General features: G+C 40.9%; 1 protein-coding gene across 5 annotated transcripts in view; it reads left to right on the top strand.

Moving 5' to 3' along the window:
- Positions 1-1,802: 1,802 nt before the first annotated feature.
- Positions 1,803-24,293, top strand: part of csmd3b (CUB and Sushi multiple domains 3b) — a 344,162-nt gene continuing 321,671 nt past the window's right edge. For all 5 annotated transcript variants that reach the window (XM_053862604.1, XM_053862605.1, XM_053862606.1 and 2 more), the window contains exon 1: positions 1,803-2,864. In XM_053862604.1, the coding sequence (XP_053718579.1) occupies positions 2,624-2,864 (241 nt within the window). In that variant the 5' untranslated portion in view covers positions 1,803-2,623. The remainder of the gene's footprint in view (positions 2,865-24,293) is intronic.

The following is a 24,293-nucleotide window of genomic DNA, read 5'->3' on the forward strand; positions in this document are numbered from 1 at the left end:
GAGAAGAAGGTCTGACAATCATTTTCTGCTGCTTTATCCTTTGGTAGGGCAGCGAGTGGCTGAATCTGGAGTAACTGACCAGAGACACTTTGGACATGCTATGTTTATTATTCTGTATTAGATATTATTACTATTGTTATTATTATTGCTAAACATTTGTGCACTCTTGGGCTGTGGGAAATAAACCATGCGAGGAGGACATCTTACCAAGTCGAAAGAGAACATAGAAATTCCACACAGACTCAACCCAAGTTTGCACTTCCTGCTTTGAGGCTGCACTGCAAACCTCCTTCACTGTCAATCAAACATGAGTCCCTGTAAAGATAATCTGTACATGGCAGCTGAGAAAACCAAACTGTTGCTGTAGTCCGACTAGGAAGACTGGTTAAGTGACTGAGATGCCCATCTAATCCAGTTAATAGCTTGACTGAGATCAGACCGAGGGATTTGCATTAAATTCTTTGGTGCCTCGGAAGTAAAAATGTATATATCGACTCCTCGGAAAGAACTAAAGACAATCTAATGACATAATAGTAGAGCAGTGGTGTGTGTCTCACTACTTTGTCGACACCTGTGTTGTGCTGATTTGGCCTTGGTACCATTAGCTGTTGTAGCTAACTACATGAAGGTGACCTCCATAACAGCTCTTGTGTAAATAAATTAAGGAAACCGGATCAAACTATCCAGCTGATTGTAGTAGTACTACATTGTTGCCATGCATTCTAAACATGGTCAGTCACCTTCCATATTCCGGTATAACATCATCTAAATTATATATATATATATATATATATATATATATATATATATATATATATATATATATATATATATATATATATATATATATAAATTCAACTAGGGAAGCTAAGTGTACACACAGCTCTCAAAAACCCAGAACAGCATGACATTTCTCAGCATCACAAGCCTTTATCCAGACCACCTGCTCAACAACTCTTCATCTAACTGCTATCAGTGTGTGATGACAAATACGGCACTATTTGATCGAAGGGAGCAGTTGCTAAATGAGTCAAATCACATGACCCAACACATACTCAATCCAGAATTGTGGATCGCTGATGCTTACGCGTGGTTGATGGGTGATAGACAGATAGCTTGGTACAATTTCAAATCAGACGGACAAATGACTTGACGTTGCGTGGACACAATCCAACAGTTACTTTTATATGTATCGGCACCAGAAGAATCTGTTGCTGCAGCGTCCATGAAAAGCTTGAATACACGACAGTTATGTTCCGGCATGACTAAGGGTGGGCATTTAGATTTGCTCAGGGGCCTCATGGAGGGCCACAAAGCCAAAAGAAAGAAAATAAATAAATAAAATTCAATTTAATTTGTGGGGCAAGAAAAGAAAATTAATTCCTGCAACAAAGAGCTGGAACAAGGCAATTTGTATTTTGGCGACATAAATATTACCTACATAATCAGCTTCATAGTGTCCCTTTGATCAACTGAGGGCCATAAATACATTCAGTTTAATTTCAAAACGACCATATTTTCAAGTTTCCATAAACAACGTGTCATATGAAATGACCCTAGTTCTTTTCTTTGTACTTGTCTTTTATATTTTTCTGTAAATCATTCTTGAATTAGATGAGTTCTTCTTCGTCACAAATTCATTGATGAATAATAACCATTTTTTTAAATGTATGAAATGTTCAGAATTCCGCTATTTTACCATTTATTTAATTATCTATTTATTCTCTCTCTTCGGCGAATCCACTTCAGGAGGAGAAGCGCGAGCAGCGACCACTGGCAAGTTGCTCGCTGTGACTGACGGTCGGATTCCGCTCTGCGCATCAGCCTGCGCTGATCCAGTCTTACTCACTTGAGTCCCTTTTTAGCATCAGTCCTACTTTTTTTTGTCATATATGGACTTCCTTCGACGAAGTTTCTGTCGAGTTCTTTCTGTCCATCTGCATTGGCGCGGATTAGACTCCGACGTGGTTTGATCGCGGAGGCGCGTCTCCTGGTTTCCGGCTGTGAATGGAAGCGGGATCTTACGAGCAACACTTGAAGGCAGCATTCGGTGAGAAGGAGACGCACCAGCCGCCGCGGCAGGACTTGAGCTGAGCCATTACACCCAGCGGAGGGGATGAGACACGTCTCCTCTGCTTTCTGACAACGGGGCTGGTTGTTTCTTCTTCCAACTTGCTCAAGAATCGAGGACAGGACTGTCGGTCGGGATATTCTTGAGCCGATATTAAGGAGAGTGACTCGCTCCTTTTTTCTCATCCCAAGGATCCTTTTTTTGAACTGAAAAATGAGAAGATAGGAGGACTGGATATGTGACTTTTGAGTGTGGATTTGCTCCTCTCGTCAGCTCTGTGTGCGCGAAAGGGGACCTTTTGGAATATAGTGACGACAGTGGATTAAAGCAGACGAGGCGAGACAACCTGTATCTATGCGCGCGGGTCCCGTCTGCCTCTGCGCCGCTCACCCTCTCGACGCGTTGACTGAGACAGTCTCATGGATATGAAGGGTTTATTTAGTCCACTTTAAAGGGAGGCGAGGAAGGAAAACGCGCACGTCTCTCTCCCCCTCCACAGCATCTCCCTCACTCTCTCTCTCTCTCCTTCACGTTCTCTGGATGTGAAGCAGCATGCGGCCCGGTGAGAGCTCGGAGGGCTCGCGCTCGGCTGGCGGAAGACGCACGCATGCCAACATTTGCGCCGCTGCTCGCAGCTCGGACCGCTGTCTCGCGCGCCCTGCGTCTCCGCTGACGAGGACGAGGAGGAACGCAGAGGGGTCGACGGACGGCCGGGGAAGGATGGTGGCGACGCTGATGCGCTCTTTCCTGTGGACCCTCGTCCTGCTGTGCTCGCTGTCCTCCCGCGCGCAAGGTAAGCGGATGCGACACATGAGCTGCGGGAACACTGACATACAAGTTTCAGTGCGCGTGCCCCCCCCCCTTCTTTTGGGCACTGCGGTGCTTAGTGAAACACACTCGGCGTTGCAGTGGAAAGTGAAAAGGACCGGCAACAGCCTCTTTCCTTCTTCTGCCTGCTCCCCTCCTTCCCCTCTTCTGAGCTCCCCCCATCCTTCCCCTCAATACTGCCATTGAGCTTGTAGCCAATAAATATTCTTGCGGTAGCGCTTGGGCTGTGGCAGCGAACGTGAGCTGCTTATACCGAATTGTGTCCTCGTGTCGGTGTGTACGTGAGTTGCTTAAAGTGCTGAGGGCTGAGCCTTACACAGCTATTTTTTTTTCCTCCTCCTAATGTGCCGGTCCTCCGTCATCCAGGTCACTGTGAAGGTTTAAACGAGGCAAACTAGACTTGGGCTGAGTTCAGAAAATGTTTCAGGGTGGCTGGCGTTCAAAGCAAACGGCCTGTTCCATTCAAATCTAGATAAACGCAGGTCAGGATCAAGAGCAGATCGGCGGAAGATTCGCTCCCCTATTCGCTGCTTTCATGCCATAAGTGGCTCTACTCCAAGCCTCTATTGGATGGTCAAGCTCTGTACCTTATGTTGGATACAGAGACCAAATGCCGTGTCCTTAACTTGAAATTTGTTTCAAGTAGCCACCAAACAAACTGACATGCTCACGCATAACTAGTCGCACTACTTGATTTGGACCTAAGGGTTCAGGAGCATATCTGTGTCAAGAAGTATAGACCACAAATGGCACCATGTTTTGAAGCTTTTCAAAGTGGGGGCCTATGAAACTGCTTTCTTTGTCAAGCTAAAGCACCTTCAATTCAACTGCACTCTGTTTATGTGTTTCCAGTTGATGGTAATGGTTGCCATATTGGGGGGTAAAGGTCGGAAAACAAAACAAAAAATGTACTCTCTCTGACAGCTATGTACAAGACTGAGCTCGATAGTCTGTCTGAATATGAGGACATGCCAAGTTTTGTGTTTTCTTTTCCCTATTTTATCCATCTTTTTCTACCATGTGCTCCCTCACGTCTCGCTCATTTCTTCCCAAACCATGTTAAAATATTCACACTTCAGCTCACTATCCATGTCAGTTCCTGGCTTCCATTAGAGTCTTACTCCCTGGCCCCGTTTTAAAACATGCTGCGAGCCATCATGAAGTGCAAACACACCCCGTGTCTTGCCAGGTTTGCTGTTTGGAAGCTGATTGATCGCTAATCGTGGCATCGCCAAATACTGGTGACACAGCAGAGACAGAGATTCGGCTGATGGGAATACACGGCGGGATGATGAGAGGAAAGTGGTTGCAATGACACGGCGACATGATAAGTTTGTCAATACGCTGGGATGAGACTCTGATTCTCAAGTATTGCAGTGTGCGTGAATGGAGTAGGGCCTCACGAGCACGACATGACACATTGTTTCTTGGAGCTTCATAGCTGTGCTCAATTTTTCAGACTTGAAAGTGAATTTAACTCATCTGGTTTAATAGCTTGTCATGTTGGGTGAATTATCAAGTCATATTTTCAGCTCAAACATTGTAGTTCCTGTAACTGTCCACCTGGAAGTGTAACTGAGGGCAAAATAGTATTTTGTATTATGGGCTGCAGGGTAATAAATAATAAAACATCTTTTTCAAGAAGATATTTATGTTCAGACACTGGATTGGATTTTTCATGTGGATCTTTATTGTGTCGTCACAGTTGAAAGACAATGAAAGAGTGACAGTCGCTTTATAAACATGCACGAGGTCCATGGACTTTAATACGTTAAAAAGAGGATAATGTGATTAAATGTAGTACTGCAAGGCGGTGGAGGCCTGTGGAAATCCATTTGTCAGTGTCACTGTAAAGTCCGTGATCTTCCAGTGTGGAGGCAGATCATGTGTAGGCTGACAGTGCAGAAACACTATGGATCTGCGGGGTGATTAAAACAAATCTGCACTTGAACGTCTAGACACTACCTGGAGCATGTGAACGTGCCTTCTTCTCATACGCCCTTATTTTACCCTCTGGTTCTGCGTGATGGACATTTGAAAGTGTCTGTTTGTAATGCTTCAACCTAACAAAGATGAGAACGATGGAACGGCCTCCGGGCAGGAAATATATCATTTGAAACCCAGTGGGCCACAGGTCCTGGCGAAGAGATCCCCCTGGCTTTCTGCCTGCCAGAGACGAGTTTCATACTCCCCGAGGGATTCATTTGGTTCACGCAAAACTGGCAGAAGAAAGATTTCAGATGAATCGGAAGGAGGAATAATACATTGGCAAAGGTAGAGGCGCCGAGTTACTGAGGAAATGAAACCTTTTTAGTCAGAGCCAAGTGAATGTGTAATTAAATGCCAGCGTGACCCATTTTGTCATTTTGGAGTTCTTAAAAAAGGGATTCGCTTGCACTTGTTTTGTTTGCGCTGGAGTTGGATGAATATTCGACCTCTTCAATATCTCTGTAACGTGCGATTGAGGACTAAATGTTGGCCTCTCCAATCGCTCGGTGAGACGCCAAACTATTCCAGGAGTTTCTGGAGTTTTGTTAAAAGTTAAGAGCTGAACTTTCACCTCAAACAAGTCAGATGAGAAATGTTTTCCCGTCTTTAGAGTTGCCTCCTGTCCTCTGCTTCTTCTCTCCTCCTTCTGCTCCACTCAGCTTAACACGGCCTATCCTCCCTTCGCCTCAGCTGTCCCCCCCCTTAGCTCCTCTGTTTTCCCCTCCTCTGCTCAGCACTTCTTCTCTGCTCTCATCCTCCCTCAGCTCGCCTGCGCGCTCCTTTCGTCTGTCAGATTTGTCCTGTGGCTCCAGAGGCTTAATTTACTCGCCAAACATACTAAGTCGCACATGTGCGCACTCAAGAAAAAAAGTGAGGAGAACCCTAAACACACACTTATTTTTCTCTGTCTTCTTGATCTAAATGTATTCTGTGCTGCACTCAACCTGTCAGAATCCAAACAGGTTCTGTGGCCAACCTCAAAACCCACACCTTTGCAGCATCCCTGTTTACTTCTCCTTTCAACACAGTCTTTTGCTTGTATGAATATCTTCAGGACTCTTATATTCCAGCACCCAGAGCGATGCAGCATATATCGGTATCACCGTATAACAAAAGTTGAAAATGCCCAGCAGTGGGATAACTTGTGTAGCACATAGTGTATAATAATTTGTATTTTCACAATGTTTGCTTTCTCAGTCTTTCCCCCTGCAGTGCTACTTTCACAAACTTTTTGACTTAAGTCACTTTTAAATTATGAATGCTTTAAAAAATAAAGCATCATGCTGATATGGAATACGGATATGGAGCTGGGTACAGTTGCTCCAACGTCACTGTGCACATGTGACATTGGAGCAAGTGTAACATCGTGTGTCCCGTTGTAGGTACCAAATGTGTCCGCTTACCAAATGTGTCCTACATGCCGCAGTAGGTAGGACACATGAATAAAAATGTATCTGGACATAAGTGCCTACTGTGGAGACTATTGTGATTTCCTGCATGATATTAAAGAAAAACAAAGCTCCGTTCATGTCAGCCAATCATGACGCGTTATTCCGCAGACCGCGGAGAAGAACGGACATAAACTATTCGATGACAAACATTGCGTTTTGTGGAAATAAATGCTACACCTGTGGTAGAAATCGCCTTGAAATCCTTTATTTCAATTTCCTCTGGCTATATAAAACATTTTAAAAATATATATTGTATATGCCAGATGTGACGTCATCACCCCGCGGCAGGTAGCGCACATTTGGTAAGCGGACACATTTGGTACCAACACCGTACCACACTTGTTCGCCATGCAATGGAACCGTCAGAGTCTTCATAGGGTAGGGCTATGAATCTTTTACTATTTTACAATTCTAATTTAAACAATTCTTTTTTCCAAGTTGGCTACCTTAGTAGTTTAGCTGGATAAATCATTTAAAACCTTGCCCCGCTGTTTTACCTTATGAGCGCTCCTCATCACCGTTGTGCTGTAACTACGTACTTGAGTTTTGTCTTTCATGTTGCATGAAAATGTTGGACAGAAAATCAAGTATGTGGTTGAAAATGTTCTGTTGGCTCTGCTTCTTGGTCTTGTGCTAGGTCTTTAAACAGTAAATGGGGACATTTATTCTGAATTGCAGGACAGTGTTAAGTAAAACCTGTTTTGCAAAATAATTTGGTGACCTGTGGGGAGTGGCAGTAATATGCATTTGTGACCCCTGTTACACCAAACAGGAGGACCAGGCTTGTCCCTTCCAAAGCCCCATTGGTTTACATAGCTGCCCAAATCCCCTCAGTATGCCATTTGAAAATAGATACAATTGCAGGTGTGCGATATTATTGGGGGCGTTCCTGCTCACCTCAATGCTTTATTCTAGAATCCCAATACTGAAAAGCTTTTGCATAGTACAATGAATGTGTAGATTTATATTCACAAGCAGTCTCTGTACTGTACAAATTTATTTGGCAGATATTTAGAGCAAAACCCCAAAAGTCCATGCATGGATCCCCGTTGTAAAACCTTTCCAAATTCTCCGACTTTGTTATGTGACTCAGTTAAATTAAAAAAAAAAGTCTACAGTTACATCATTTGTAATTTTGTTTTTCCGAAAATTAATTAAATTGAATTAAATGAGCGTTTCATTCTCACAAACGCAGTCTGATCTTAAAAGACGAAGGTCTCGCTACACCACTACTGTTAACCATGTTAACCAAGAAGCTAATGGAAACCTCTAAATTTCTCCTTATTCCCCTTTCCTGTGAATCAAACAGATTTAAAACCTGTCTCATGAATTTCAGATTGTTCCTCTGCCATTTTCAGTCTTGATGTGGACACGGTTTTTAGTGAATGCGGGGAAGAGGACCCCGTAAGAACTGAGCTGAGTAGACACACACTGAAGCACTCTGCCACTATCGCAACGGAATATTAGCCCGACATGGACTCTGTAACTCATATTTAATCCAGTGGCTTATGGTCGGATTTTGAGGGACGTGTCTGTAGCACAGGCGGCCTTCTGATCATGCTGGCGACTTAATTAGTATGGAATCGGAAAATGGACCACGGGGAAAGCCAAGGCTGTGTGTCTGAGAGAGAGAGAGAGAGAGAGACAGAGTCTGGGAACTTGGATGGTGTTTAAAGCATGCTTTGTACGTCTGCCGTTTTCTGATCCCGATGCACTCCTACTTTTGCGAAATGTAATTATTGGGCCTACAAAAAAAGTTGGGTTGAGTTCTGCGGATGAAATCTGGCGGCCAAGAAAAAGGATATCAGCCAACTTCCCAATGTTCAAACATTAACGTTGACTTAGTGGTCCAGGTGAGGGATGCTGTTTACATAACCTATGGTTTAAAAAAAAGCGTGATCCACTTTTTTGTTATTTTACATCATTAATTCTGAAAATGAACCTGTCACATCTTCTTTAACTTTAGACAAACTGGGGGAGTTGGAGGTGGCGTGACTGTCAAAGTTCTCTGAAGCTTGCATTTGGGGATCTGTCTGACCTCCAAAGGGCCTTGTTTTCGTTCATATCTATTCATGATATGTAACTTTAGTGTTGTATATCTTTTATTTGGGCTGTGTCTTGGCTGGTAGAGCCATCATTTTAAGTGGGAAATCATCAAACAATGCAGCGCAGTATTACTGTATGTGCATGAAATCGAGTTGAAATGACGTCAGTCCAGTTAGACTTTCAGTTAAATTTTTCATTCCCTATTTGCTCTATATATTGAGCCATTAGCGCAGGCAATACGACAAAAAGAAGAATTGAAAGGAGTCTGTGTCAAAAGAAATGAACACAAAATGACTCTGTTTGCAGATGACATTATTTTATATTTAACAGATCCAAATGTAAGCTGAATTGCTAAATCTGATAAAAACAACTTTCTGGATATAAAATCAATATTACAAAAACACTGATACTGGCATTTAATTATTGTCCCTCCGCAAGAATCACAGAGAAAATTGAACTTAAAGTGGGATCCAAAAAATATAAAATATCAAGAAGTGTTCTTATACAAACATCTAAGTGACTTATATAAACTGAATTATGATAAAATACACTCAAATGTAGCCAAAGATTTGGAAACATAGTCTACCCTCACACTAGATTTAAGTTCTAGAATCCTGACAATAAAAATGAACATCCTTCCTCGGCTTCTGTACCTCTTCCAGGCATTACCTATAAAAATATCACCACACAAATTTAATGCGACAAAATCATATCTAGAGACAGATGGAATGGACAGAAACCAAGAATAAAATATTCCACATTACAATTGACCAAAGAAGAATGAGTTATGGCTTCCACATTTAAGAGACTATTATTATGCAGCTCAGCTTGAGAACATTGGTAAAGTGGTGTGATCTGGGATACTGTGCCAAGTGGAAAGATAGAGAAATTCACATTGGAGATTATCCAGTTCAGACTCCACTGGGCAACGATAAACTATTTAGAACAATGAAATAATAAAACACATGAAATTGGACAGGGAAGTTAAATGGTTGAGTTGGTTTGTTCGATACCTACAAGGGGAAACAATTTCAAAAATATATAAGAATCTGAGGCAGGGTTCTCAGTATTCTACAATATACATTGAGGAAAAATGGGAAAATGAAATGAAAATCCAGATTACAAGTGAGGAGTGGTTGAACATCTTTAAAACACAACACAATACAACCAAGTCGGCGGCGTGGCGGGAATTTGGGTGACTGAAAAATTTCAGTATTCATTTTTTTTTCACTCCAATAGAAAAATGAATTGCTCCTTTAATCAACAACATAAATATTGATTATAGAAAACTTTAAAAATCAATACAATGTCACAATCAACTATTGCGATATTTCAGCATAAATATTGATACAGTATCTTCCAAGCAAGTGTTGCAGTGTTTGAGTACATCGATAATTTCTTATACTCCGACAATTGATATACTCATTCATAGCTTCATTGTCACTCTATTTATGTAATTGTTGACTGAACATTTTACTGTTATTTTTACATCCTGATTTGCATACAGAACATTACTCGAGGAAAAATAGCAACCCCTTAAAATTTTCATGAATGTTTTACCCGGTTATTTTTGGTCGGGTTGGTGTGATCGTCGATGCTTCCTATTCATGTAAAGAGAACAAATTCTGTACCTAAGCTGCTTCTAATATGGGCTTTCTTCATTTCAATGAAAATAGAACAGTCGGAACTGAGCTGGAGCTTGTGCAAAACAATTGTTCAAAATTTAAAAAAGAAGAGAATGCGACTCCTTAGATTAGTGTGGAATTAAACCCGGTAGACATTACAATGGCTTGAAAATGTCTACTTTTTAAGAAAATAATAAAAGCTGCAGTGTGTTATGTAATGCCTTTATTTGATCTCACAAAGTCTGATCATAATTTTCCTTCCATGTGAACGTGTAGTCACAAAAGCCAGCTGTCAAATTTGTCTTTTGCGAGGAATCGCTCATTGTGAATCCTCCATGTGAGTGCTGTTTTAAAAAAAATACATCATTCACTTTGATTTAAAAAAAGCACACTATGAATCTGCTCTTTGCATAATTTTTTGGGACATTGTTTTTGGAATTTGTGAAGTCAGTGTGTCTAGGGTTTTGGTTCATCTGCCTCAGGATCACTCAGGATCAGGACCTCTCATGTGGTTCATTTGAACTAGCCATCCAGCAGTCACTGGTTAAAATCCAGGTGAGAAACTTGGTTGAAGTTTCTAACAAACTGGGATGCCTACTTCAACTTGGGCTCAGACAAGGAAGTCCAGCATCTCTGGGTCGTGTTCACCATGTAGGAAGGATGGCAAAGGAGACCGACTCAATATATAGAGGAAACCATTCAAAGGCCATGGATGTTCGCCCCCCTCTGTGTTCATATGCAGGCGCACTCATATTTGAAGATGATTCGAAGTAGTCATGACATGTAAATGTCCAGTAGATAAACATCCACAGTTGACACACACACATACACACCAGTGAATTGGCGTTAAAATGTTGGCCGCATCAAGAAGCATGTGTTGCCCCGAGGGACGTGACCAGAGACTCACAAACACAAGCGTGAACACACAGTCTGGTCTACACACATTATTAATAAGAGTGTCAGATGAGAAATTAAGAAAGACAGGCCGCTTCATATCCAGCTGGTGCTTCGCTTTTGGCACTTTGTGTTTGTTGACATTGTATGTTCTGATTTATTAATGCAAAGAGCGGGAGTGAAAAAGGCGTCCATTAAGTTCAGCGGGTTTTTACACCTCAGTTACATCAGGAGTTTTGTCTATGGGAAGGAAGATGGAATGTAAACATGAGTACTGGCCACAGGTTCAGTCCCCGGTGACAAGCAGAGTCTGTCCCTGTCACGTTGTCCTTGAGAGAGATACTGATGTCCTTAATGATGGTGCACTGGGGGAAGACACTGACACGAATCTCCTGTAGGACCAACACAACAAAACGGCTCCAGAATCATAATTATTATGAAAAAAAAAAAAAAAAATGAGGTGACCGATGGATAAACAGGCTTGAACTGGTTCTCAAAAATATCAATATTTGCTTGTTTTCTGTTTTTCTTATGTTGGATTCATGTTGGATTCACGTTATATAAAACAATGTAATGCAGAATTAAATAGTTTTTGTGTCCTTTTCTGTTGACAACATGTAGATTCAAATAATTATTTGTTAATTCGGATTGGATAGGATTGATTTTTTTTTTTTTTCAGAAAATATTTAGCAGTTAATATTTTTTGGAAACCAACACCTTATCGTAGCTTTCCTGTACTCGGATCCTCAATTTAACCACCCAACCGTACGCGTTTGGGTGGTCTCACAAAAGCAAATACTGAAACTGAAACACACATCTTGTATGTTTAAGGTGTATTGTGCAGTGCATGAAACATATGACAGACAGACTGATTCATTTTAAATGTTTTGACAGTACAGTTACAGTACAACAACTCCAATCTCAATTGTTGCCGGTCTTGTTAGTTTGTGTCATTTATAAACAAACATTTTACGGTTACATTAATACTGTAATGACAATAATTAACCGCACAAGGCAGCGAAATCAAATGTTCACTCATTTAAATCATATTTGCGGGGCGCAGCTGGGTCTTTGGGAGCGATAGACGGAGAGGAGGAAGCAAGTGCAGTCACTTCATTGTGCCTGAATTTAATCTGCTCAGTTGACAGGTAAACCCAAGTGCCCCAAACTCAGAAGTCCGGCTGTCAGCAGTCATCTCACAGTACTTGCTATGTAAATACGCACTCGCCTCTTCATCGCCTCTCGCTCCTGTGCCTGCAGTTTGGTTTGTTGTGATGCACTTGTGCAAGTTGTTGCTTCAGCCTCCATATATATATATATATATATATATATATATATATATATATATATATATATATAGTTCATTCATGTGAAGTGAAAGTGGTCAGGTTTCAAACATTCAATGGAATGAAAGAGAGACACCTTTTCATTGTATCATTTCAGTATTCAGTTTTCCCCCATTCTGATAGTGAATAATAACCTCAAGATGAATGAGGCTGTTCACGAATGAATGATCACAAGTCCTTTTGTCTGATTTAGACAAATTGTGCGGACGTGCTAACCTGGATGTGGCAGTGGCAGATATTCTGCAGGTGGCGCTTCCTGTCTGTGTGATGATGTATTTCCTGTCTGGGCAGCACACAGGGGAAACTGTTGGTTCTGTTGTTCGGACCAGTGTTGTGCAAGAGTCAGTTTCTGTTTGTACACACACGGTTGTCTGCTTCTTTCCCAGAGAAGACTCATTTTCCCAGCAGGTTCTGTCAGACTGTTTCTGGGCCCACTCTTTTCACAGCTGGGGGCTACTGCCGTCACAGTCTCCGTCTGACTTTCGTTAGGTTGCCCAACCCAACCACCAGGAACATCTCCCCATGACTTTGTTTCATTCAAGTGTCATGAGCTTTTCTTTAAGCTTCACAGCTTGTATTTTATTTTTTGTCGCGATGGCACGATTCAATACCATGATAATTGCGTAGCAGACCATTTCTTAGTCAAGAATGTCACTGAAACTACAATTTTGAAAGTGGCCATGCTTGAATGACCACCAGTGGAGCCTAAACATGGAGGTTATTTGGAGAGATTCCCAGTCACTTACAGACACTGAAATGCATGGATATAGGAACAAGAAGAGGAAAGTGATCATTTATGACTTAAAGAACACTTTTTGGAATTTGTTCCTCTGGGTCAACAGCTTCTCCTTCGCATTGAGATCTCTCACCAGCCATTCTTTACTCAAACCTCAAACCTGTGCACACACTGTGGAGTCCGTAAGGGTGTGGGCAGCCCACCGTGAAAAAGAAATGCAGAACATGGGGTTATGGCTTAGTATGACCAGTTGTGTGACTTTGTATACAGTAGGGTGGGATATTTCCAACAACCTCACAGTACGATATGTGATATGTGTGTATCCCGATATTTTAGAATACTTTACATACATTTTTAAGAAAACAACCATGTATCCCTCAAAATTGTTTTATTGTGCTGGACATTCACAAAAGACAAAATGCACACTATACAGCAAGGAGCAGCTCTCAGTGCCGCTGCAGGAAGCTTAATGAATGAATGTTCATATTGATAATGTTCATAATGTTCCATATTGATGCAGGTATTCAAAGAGACCTGCAATGATGTATTCCCATGCTGATATTTTAAACTCCACCCTGGTGTAGGATTTGGACAAAAAAGATTGTCACGATAAATGTTGTAATTTTGGCGATAATAATTATCACGATAAAAACATTTTCATTCTATTCCATGTGTTGGACAATTTATGTTTCAAGCCTCTCATAGAAACCCGGTTGTGTCTGACAGACTGCTCTGCCATTTTTTTTTAGGGGTTAAATTGAGCCGTCTGTCTGCTGTATCTCATGTCTCTGAACAGTTGACTTTAACTATGGACCAGTCTGGACACGTTTCCTGGATGCTATTGAAGAAATATTAGAAATAATGTGAATAAATGATCAATTAGTCATATTCTATTCTCAATATCACTATACAAACTGTCAGTCCTTTGTCTGTCTTGTTTGATGAAAAACCTTTTCACAATCCTCGCTACTAAAATGGTTGTTTTTCATTGCCTTATTGAAGATTTCGCTCATACTTTTAACCGCTTTAGAATTTGTTGATGGTCCCTAACTGATGCTGGGTCGTAGTGTTAGCGCTGCCTGTTAGAGTGTGTGCACGATCAGTGAACCCTAATGGGGACGCAGAGGAAGACGCCGCCGCCAATACCGGAGGGGAGGTCCGTCCAATATCCAACTATTTTCACCACGCTGTTTCGCCGAGGCGCCAGCGCAGCGGGAGACCTGTGTGTGTTGATATGAACCAGGGCAGACGACTGCGTCAGAGAACCTATTCGGACTACTCCATCTAATAAAATAAACACGGACCAGTGTCATTATCAAAGGTTCCTTGTATTAAAAATAAGTTTAAAACTACGATCGTGAACCAAAGTCCACCACACTCTCCACAACTGTCACACACCGGTGTCGACTGTCAAACGCCACGGTGCTGGAGAGCGCGGCTCGCCGTCTAGTCATGTTCACGTGTGTAAGTCCAACGCAGCAAGTGAGTCATGTGTTTATCGAATTTATCGTGAGATGCAGAATTGTCACAGTGGAGATTGTGTTTGGCTGTATATCATGGCACCCTAACTAAAGTGCACCTAACGTGCTATACGTACCAGGTAAGTTGAAGCAGTGCTAAGAGCTTGCAACATGGAAGAATGGCTTGGGGGTCAACTTTGGATGCAAAACTCCACGTGAATACAGTTGCGATTTGATGCCTTGGGAGTGAGTATGTGTTGGTGAAACGGCTCCTTTCCCCGGCATGGCTGTATTACTTTGCAAAAAAGAGAAGGCCATAAAACCAAGCCTTGACATGTTAATCGATTAAAGCAAAATAGTTTGTCCTTTAGCTAAAGTACCTCTATTTATGATACTCACAAAGCATTTTGAATCTCTTTGGCAAGTTGTAACATATTGGAGATAGAATGCCCTTGCGTGCCCCTGTGGCATTCTTCCACTCTGTTGGCTTCCTTGTGTGAAAGTCGCCCTTATATTTTAGTAGTGAACCTTTTGTACTGGCGTTTCATGGTTTTTACTCACGAGACACCAGTCACTAAACAACAATTCGCTTCGTGTTCCATTTATATCAGTTGTTTAAAGAGGACAGTCATCTAGGTCTGGTCCTCTTGAATATTTTATGTAATTGTGGCTGGATGTGTTTTTGTCACCAGACCATAAAAATCTGTCCCTGTAACTCTATTTCAAAAATGGTAGTAATGTCAGAAGGAATGTGTTGTTTGAGCAAATAGCTTTCCGGGGCGATTTTGAAACAGCTGTGCAGCTAAATTAACGCTCAAGTATGCGTATGTGTTGCAAATGAAATCTTTTTTTAGACACGCTGGAAGTTTTTCTTTCTGGTTTTAGGGTTCACCATGGCATGTAATCTGCTCTGCTTTCTTCAATACTTGTGTTTTTGTGTCCTCTTGAATGCTGCATTTGATGCTGTAGGGCACAGTGTTACGAAACTGAAGTGAACTAGTCTAGGTCCTATTTTAGTAACAGGTCTATGAGGGTCTGAATCCTCCACTGGACATATTTTAGGCAGTTCCTCAGGACCTCAGAGGAAGCACATTCATGTTCAAGATTTTTAACAGTCAAAAGAACTGGTTGATATTCTTCAACTTGTGATGCTACTAAAGACACAGGTGTTGGTGTGCGTTGATATTTATTTATTTATTCTGCTATAAAATAAATAACAGAATAAATATCGCATCATAATTATGTCTGATTCAGTCTAGACCGACATATGTTTTTGGAGTTTCTTTGTAGCTTCATGTATTATTCTGTGCCGTCTTTTCTTCCGCCTACCCCAGCAGGGTGTTGCAGCCGGCATCATTAAATGCTTTGAACTTTGCCAATGGCCGTCTGTTCCGCTCACACCTCGACTCTACTCTGCAACACCCATCACATTTGCTTGCTTGTATGTTTTTTTTTTCTGTCCTCTCTCTTGTTGTGGGTCACTGGATCAGACGCGGAGCAGATGCTTAACTGCATGACCCCCACCGATACTGAGAATACAACATGGGTTTTAACGTTTCACTGGTCTCTACTTTGTCCACAATTTCATTTTTTTGTGCTTAATATTGGATGAAAGATAATAGTGACACCCTTTATTATTTTTATTCTTTTACACTTTTATTCTATTATTACTATTTTTAGCTTCAGAATTTATTTATTTTATTTTTGTTTTTTTCAGCGACTGATCAGCTGCTTCTGATATGCTGGTGAGGCTTCATGAAACAGTCAATTTTCACAGTCTACTAGGTGGCACTTTTTGCTCTAAAATCTGGGTTCGAACAACTATTTCAAGAAAATCATTTTAAAACTAAGAGCGCCACCTTCTGAGCTCTGAAAATGAGGACATGTGAAGCCTCTCCAGCCCATAACAAGCTCCTTCTTTGAGCACTTCTGGCTAGAAATGATTCGTGTTTATTGTATATGTACAGACAGTGGTATAGTGTGGGAAAATGTTTTGTCATTTATGACACTGTAATGGAGACAACTCAAATTTAAATTTTGCATGCGGCATGTTAAGAGGTTATAGTGATCCACTGACGTCGAGTAAAGCCTGTTGGTGTCATGTCTGAAGCCATGAAAGCTGAGACTGAAATTCACATTTCCTTCGGTAGTGGGGAATAATTAAAGAAAAGAAAAGTCGATGGATCATTGTCCTCGAAACATATTTTATTCAGCAGAATTGAGGCTAATAGTCATGGATATTAAATGGAGTTGATTGACTGGAACAGCTGCTGTGTGATAATACTTTGACATCTGAGAAGGATAGTTCTGATTCCACAGTAAGCTGAGCTACAGAGGAATTGCCGGTTGGATGCGGCAGCACAATGGGCTCAGCTCATGCACACGCACAGAGGCAGAAGAGGGAGATGTGATGACGTGAGGAAAACAAGGGACCCGCAGGAGACAACTTAGGCCCCAGTATCTCTACATATTAGTCAGTGCCCAGCTACAGGGTGAGAGTTGAGCTGAAATGTGTTTCTGAGATCAAAAGAAACATCACGATAAAAGGGATTGAAAGATAAAAGGATTTGAGTCAGATTTCCAATTCAAGCAACCACAAGGTGTGCTACACTCATGTGTGGTGAAGGTCAAAGTGTTCAAAAGACATTTCGCTCTCTTCGCCCTCATGTTATCAAGTGAAGGGAATAAAAAACAATTCACCTCTCTTTCACTGCGAGAGGCATCAATACTTTGCCTGATCCATCCTGCATGCTTGGATACGGATTTCACCATTCAGCATTTAAAACTAGTTTGTTTGATAAAGCATTCATTCATACACTGAAAATAATGTCAGCTTGCAATGTATTTTATTTTGTCTAAATATTGCCACGACCAGGACGAATGTATATACAAGTGACATCCGACTTAGGACCTGCTCGAATTGCGTCCACCTGTACTTACGACCACGGCCAGCAGATGCTTATTTTATTTTTTTATTCAATGTCTGGCACCAGACCACGTAGCAGCCCGGCAAGACGTATGACAATTATGGCATAACGTACAACAGTTACGGCAGCACAGTATCCCAGCATCTCACTCTCAAACAGCGATCTACCACTACAGTAGCACCTATAAGCCTCTTGTCCGCTATTTTGAATGGCATTCGACTTACGTCCAATCTGACTTACGATCGTCGGAATCGATACCGGTCGTAAGTCGGATGTAAGTTGTATATATATATATATGTATATCCCAATCTCATTTATGCTGAAACAGCTAAACCGTTGAAAACAAAATAAGGATTTATCAAATGATTATCAAACAGCTTTGTTAGTTACATCATTTGAATGCTCAATTTCTTTAAAACCCTTTTTATATTAGTGTGGTTTTATTTAAGATTTACCTTCTGAAATCTCATCATTTGTCAAATTCAAATGAGCTCAGTGGGACACCAGGTCTGAAGAGAGTTCTGCACTTCACTCACACGACTCTGCAGATGAGATGACAGCGACCATCCATCATCGAGAAGATGAAAAGGCTAAAAGGCTTTCAGTATGCTTTGCAAACAATTGTTTAAAGTAAGGAACTTACCTGCATTTTGTTTCCATCAGCTGCCTCACACATCCTATTAAAAACAGTGCTCTTCATGCTGTGGCGACAAATCAGAGGCGAGTGTCGCGACTCACGAGACGTGGATATCCAGTATGATGGAACTACGATTACGACAAAATAGAGGCACAAATGATCAGAAATTTAAGGCGTCCTGCTAAAAAAACAGGGTTTTTCCGTCTTGGGCGTGATCTGGTTATCCAGACACCCCTCTAGCTAACAACATGATGGGCTAAAACATCGCCTTACCGGATGAATTTTGTCCGTCTAATAGCCTTGGAGTTTTCTAAAGGTAAAGTAAACAAACATTTCCTCTCCTTGGTTGTCATTTAATTATGCACTGAAGGAAGTATCACAAATGTGGCAGCACATACAAGTATCTATGTAGGGATGGGCGATATGGAGAGAAAAAGTTATCGCGATAAATGTTGTAATTTCTGCATTTTAAACCTATTCCATGTGTTGGACACTACAGTCTCTCTTGAAACTGTTTTATGATGAAACTTATCAGTGGAGTTTGTCTCCAACATCATTATTTGTTTATGTTTAAATATAATAGTTAACTAAGTGTCAGATGAGATGTTTCACATCTCATGCCCATCCCTATGTCTATGTAATAAGCATTGATATAGCCAGCTTAAAAATGAAGTCAAATGTCAGAAGTATCAATATATTTCAGCAAAAACATTGATAACATTTTGTGCAATCGAGTGTCACGATATTTGATTGTATCGATTATTTCTTACACACCCACAGGGCGTGGGGACTGAGAAGCTGAGATATGTGTCGCCTTCTGTCAACTTCAATTTGTCAAAAGAATTGTATTTTTAATAGAAAAATATATGTATTTTTAATACATATATTTTTGCTTAATAGATCGGCCAATCCACAGTGTTGCACTCAAGCACGCACAACGCTCACTCAACCGCGAGGACAAAAGAGAATTGTGAATGGTTATATCAAGGTAAGGAAACATAAAGGATTCAGATTGTGGGCAAAGTCAGCCTTGGTAGCAGCGTTGTGAAATATCGTCTCATTGTCTTGCAAGCCTTGAGCGCTTCAGAGAACACACTGTCACATTTGGTTTGACACGCAAGGTGTTTTTCTTGCTATGGGAAATGTTTGGTTGCTGTTGATGTGCAGCCAGTCAATGCACCATGATGTGATGTGAGCTGAGCGTGAGCTGTGAACTTTCTTGGCGTGAATGGCTGCCTCTGAGCATAATTGGCAGGGATGGAAAATTACACAACAAACAGAATGGCAAATTCGAAACATTTAAATTACGTTTTCACACTCCATGTGCCTTTTTTTTTTTTTTTTTTTTTTCGCCCACAAAGTTGATGACACCACTGCTACAGTCATGTATTTTTTTTTTTAATTCCTCTGCATTCACAATTCTTTTACTGGTTGGACCTCGAGGTCTGACTATCAGTTTGAAAAGAAAACTGTTATAGTTCTGGATGATGGACACAAGTGCAGGAAATATTGGTCGGCAGCAGGCACGGGAGACGAGGTTAAATTATAAAGATTTATTCGTTAGAACGAGCAAATAAATACAGACAAATAACTAAAACCTAAGGACGGGAACAACACACAGGGAACAGGGTTTAGAACCAACGACCTACTATATAAATGGGAGAACAGAAAAACACACACCCGGAGTTAAGCTCAACGTGTTGGTGACACTAAACTGAAAGCGCTCGGTGGCTGCGGCTAATCACACTCGCGCACACGAGGAGTAAACTAACGGATCTATAGCAAAAAAGTGAGGCTTAGATAAACAGCTCACACGCGGACTGAATTGTGAGTAGGGAAGTAAAGACAGAGGTAGCAAGGAAGAACAAAAGGCGGCGACAGAATAGGAATTCAGCACGGAGGAAAAATCTGGAAAAGGTCAGGGAGTAAAGTGAACACACGGGAGTCTTGAAAGAGTTTGACCTTGACAAAGCGAGAAGCAACAATCTGGCAAACAGGGCTGACATTGACAGGTTTATATCCAGGATGAGACTGAAGAAGAGATTAATGCCAGCTGTGTTGCCAGTGAAGCTGGAGACAAAGCAGGAACAGGAAAAGAAGGCAACCGCAGGTAACAAAATAAAAGCACGAGAGAAAAATACAAAAAGGAACAGACAATAAAGTGCAGACATGACAAAAACTTTGGAATCTGTTGCCAGACAGTAATATAATAAATTGAAAAATAAATGTGAATATGCATTGAAAATAAACAGTTTTTTGTTTTTAATAACTGTATTAATTCATTAACTTTGAATATAGACTCCCATTGACTGGGCAGAATAGAACCAAAATGGAACAAAATAGAGAGAAACACAGAGAAACATTTTTTCTGTGTTTTTTTTCTCCTGATTTATTTTATTGGACATTTTTATTGCCCTTTAAAAAAAAAATATATATATATATATATGAATAGTTTATTACAATTTATGTCTGTGACGTTACAAAAAAAAAAAAAAACAACAAAAAAAACCAACAGCTGCAATAAACAACTACTTAAATAAATAAAAAAATATGGCAGTAATTGTGTCTGTGTTTAGTGCACCGTGTGAGTCTGCTGACTGTTGTTGTCTCCACTTTAATTTTCACCTAAATGGAGGTGAGTTTCCTCCTGGCGTTGCTGTCTGTGCTTCCAAAGAGTTATGAGTGAAAGCACCAAAGGGAAAGTGGGTGTTTCAGGTACTAAGTGCCACTAAATGTAACTCGGGTGAAAACGGCAAATTATCATGGTGCAAGTTTGTCACAGCACGGTAGGCTGACACGAACCTGCCAAAAGTATATTCCAAAAGTGCAACGCCGCAAGTGATGTGTGCGGAATGGAAATGCATAATGAACAGTAGCCCACAAAGGAGCAGAGTAAGTGCTCACAATATAGTAGACATCTTGTATTATCAGAATGTATTGCCATCAAAACTGTATATAAAGAACGTGAGCCGATGTTTCACTCCCAGACTGAAGTAGCAGTAAACTCCCCGTTTATGTAAACCGTAAACAAGCCATTATCATCATGTACTTGCAAAACTCGGTTAGCTGAATAACTCGTGATTAATACTTGATGCTCGCACAAAGAATTCAAAGCAAACAGGCCATGTCCTTACTGTGAAGCCAAGAATTCCTGGCTTGCATGCAAAGCATGGAGGCAGCAAACATTTTACACACTCACTGCTTCATCTTCTTAAAACACTTGGTCCCAATACGCACGCGGCACCGCTCCAGAGCGGTGAAGAGGAATCATTTTAGACGACATTTGACAGTTCTTTTTTTCTGGCCCGTCTTTGCCAAAACTTAAAAGTCCAAATTCTGAGAGACATTATTTCCAGCGACAGCACTTCAATTAGTTTTAATGTTCATATGTAAATTTAAATGTCTTTCTCAATCCCCCTCAATGCAGACATTGTTTCACTTAGTGCAAAGCTAATATTTTACGTCACAATAAAAAAAAAAAAAAGAGTGAAAAAAGAGTAAGAGTGGTCTATTGTATGTTGTGTTTTGTAAAGTCAAATAAGATGCCTGGTCCTAGTTTTTGGCCACAGCTGGTCAAATGACTTGAAGTAATAGAAATTGATGTGAAAATATTTAGAACACTTGAAAAAAACAACCAACGGCAACGACATAATGATTAATACTAAAAGAATAATTTTAGACAGAAAATAATTTTATGATTATTATTCAAGGCAGGTGCCATTTTTTCCAGAATGATTCATTTTATATTGACATGCATTGGGCATGATCTTGATTTTGGCAGACTTTTATTCAGTTATGAGTCTAATCTTGATCGAAATATACATATTAAAAGCTGTCATGAGCCACATTTACTTACCAAATTTTGGGTCCTCGGGATCTTGGATTTGACAAATGTGGGATATAGAAATCTTCCAAATAAAAAAGCAATATTAGTGTACTGTTAACAACAAATGGGGGATGCACCAATCCACATTTTTGGACTTCTGATCCGATCCCGATACTTGAATTTGGATACCTGCCGATACCGATATTTCTCAGATCTGATATCAGAGCTCAGTTTGCTGTGCAACTAGACGTCTGTGTAATACCACAGAAGGAAGTCAGGAAAACATGAAATCCTAAAACAGTAAAAACATTATTCTGAAAACAAATTTGCAAAACTAAGTTTCACATGGCATTTCATATTTTTTAAATCCAAGACACACATATGTAGAAAGTCAATGGAAACAAGATGCTGCTTCAGTTGATCAGCAAAACATCATGTACTCGCTTTTGTAGCATAAATAAATCCATTTTCCACTGACAAGTGACATATATATCTCCAATATATCTCCAACATCTGAGATATATTTGACTTTGCAAATTGAAAACATCCAATGCGCTGTTCGTTCACATGCTGTGAAGCCTCGCTTAACTGTCTCGCTCTCCTGTTATGTTTTGTCAGCGAACACCATGGCTCCATTTTATTTACGTGTACTTTGGGTTCCAACTGACTCATAAATGGCGCACATCCCAGGAGTGAAGTAAGGGGTTAGCTACATTTTCAGTTGAAATCTCAAGACCGCTGCTCTATGAGCTCACTACAATCTGTGGAATGGACTTCCACGTTTCTTGCCTCTCACCAATGTACAGGAAATCCATTCCATAGTTTGCAGTGAACTCGTAGAGCAGCTGACTGTGGAGGGATTTCAGGTGAAAACATGAAGCTCAGACTCGGCTTGGTCATCTCTTCTGGTTGGATCAGCAATTTCCGATGCGCCAAAAACGTTAGCATCGGAGTATGATACCAATGCTGGATCGGATTGGTCCCATCCCTGTAGAAAGAATTGCTTGATGTCCAGTCTGTTGGAAATGTCAGCGCCGCACTAAAAGTGCACACTTTTTCCATCAGCAAATATTTTATTTTAACCCGTAACCTTTTGATTCTCAGCCTCAGTGTTGCAGTGCTGATGAGTACAGTAGGGGTGCTAACAACATGGTAGACATGGTAGTAATAACTATAGTGCCACAAAAAGCAATGGCGCGCTCATTTTACCTGAGAAGCAATTACCACATCTCATCAGACGAAAGGCCGTTTGAGCAAAAAAATGGGATCCACCATTGGCTTTCTGTCGAAGTCCAGTCCTTTTGCGAGTGGGAACCCGACCGAAATTGGCGGAGCCGACACTTAGGTGCCCGGGCTCGTGTTCTTCACGTCAGTCAGGTGCTCTTTCTCAGCTTTTGTCGAGAGAGACGGCAAAGCTCTCTGTAATTACGGTTCCCACCGTCTTGACATTTTACCGAGGCTCCCCTAGGTGCGTGCGTGCGCTTCTGTGTGTGCCAGTGTACAGCCTTTTGTCTTGTGGGGCTGGAACAGCTGGGTGCTCCTTGCTAATTAACCAGAAACCTCATAATTACTGTTAACTGGCCTACTATTGCTGTCACAGGATCGGAGACGAAAGTGAAACAGATCACAGAGAAATGTTTCACACAAGCATGAGTCAGTGATGAGCGACTATCCTTTCATTTTTTTGGAGGGATACTTTCATCATTTATTCATTGTCTCAGGTGATCCAGGCAAAACCACTGCGTGGTGTGTCATGTATCTTTTATAGTTAAAATACTGGAAGAGAAATTGGCCACAAGAATGTTGGCATTCTTACTTGAAAACAAATTAGTCTAAGTAGTCAAGCTTTTTTTTCAAAGTTGTGTTGTGTTTTGGTGTGTGTGTGTATTGCACGGAAGTGTTTTCTGTGTACTACACACCTTACATTGGTACCCTGTATAGGCTGCTGAATTGTGTTGTCACTGGTGCAGAAATAAGAGTGGGTCTGCTCGGCGATGCACATGTTCAGCTCATGGAAGCATTGATAAATCCCAATCATCCCGATTTTTGTTGTGCTTTCCAAAAATGTGCGCAGACTGCTTGAGCATCACATGTGCATCTCCCCTCGCCCTGATATAATTCAGCAGCCATGTGTTCGGAATATCCGTAGCTCAGTTGGTCTCAGATCACATTGTCGCTTTTTGTCAGTGAAAAAAAATAGTAGAAAAGTTTTTATCTAACAAATTTTGTGTAAAAAATGTATAAAATATATAAAAATCACAAAAACATTTTTCATTTATTTTTTTTGTCAATGCGTCATTGCAGTTATCTTAATGCATGTATAAGAAAGCATCTTACGCCGCCACTCCTTTCTAGTTAACGTCCTGTTTGTCCTCCGATTCTCCTGCCTGAAAGCTCTTCAATCTGTTTAGAAAGTGATAATGTTGAAGCCTGTGCAACGCACAATCACAGGAACGA

This window comes from Synchiropus splendidus, chromosome 4 (assembly GCF_027744825.2).
Source record: "Synchiropus splendidus isolate RoL2022-P1 chromosome 4, RoL_Sspl_1.0, whole genome shotgun sequence".
In the NCBI taxonomy this organism is placed as follows: domain Eukaryota; kingdom Metazoa; phylum Chordata; class Actinopteri; order Syngnathiformes; family Callionymidae; genus Synchiropus; species Synchiropus splendidus.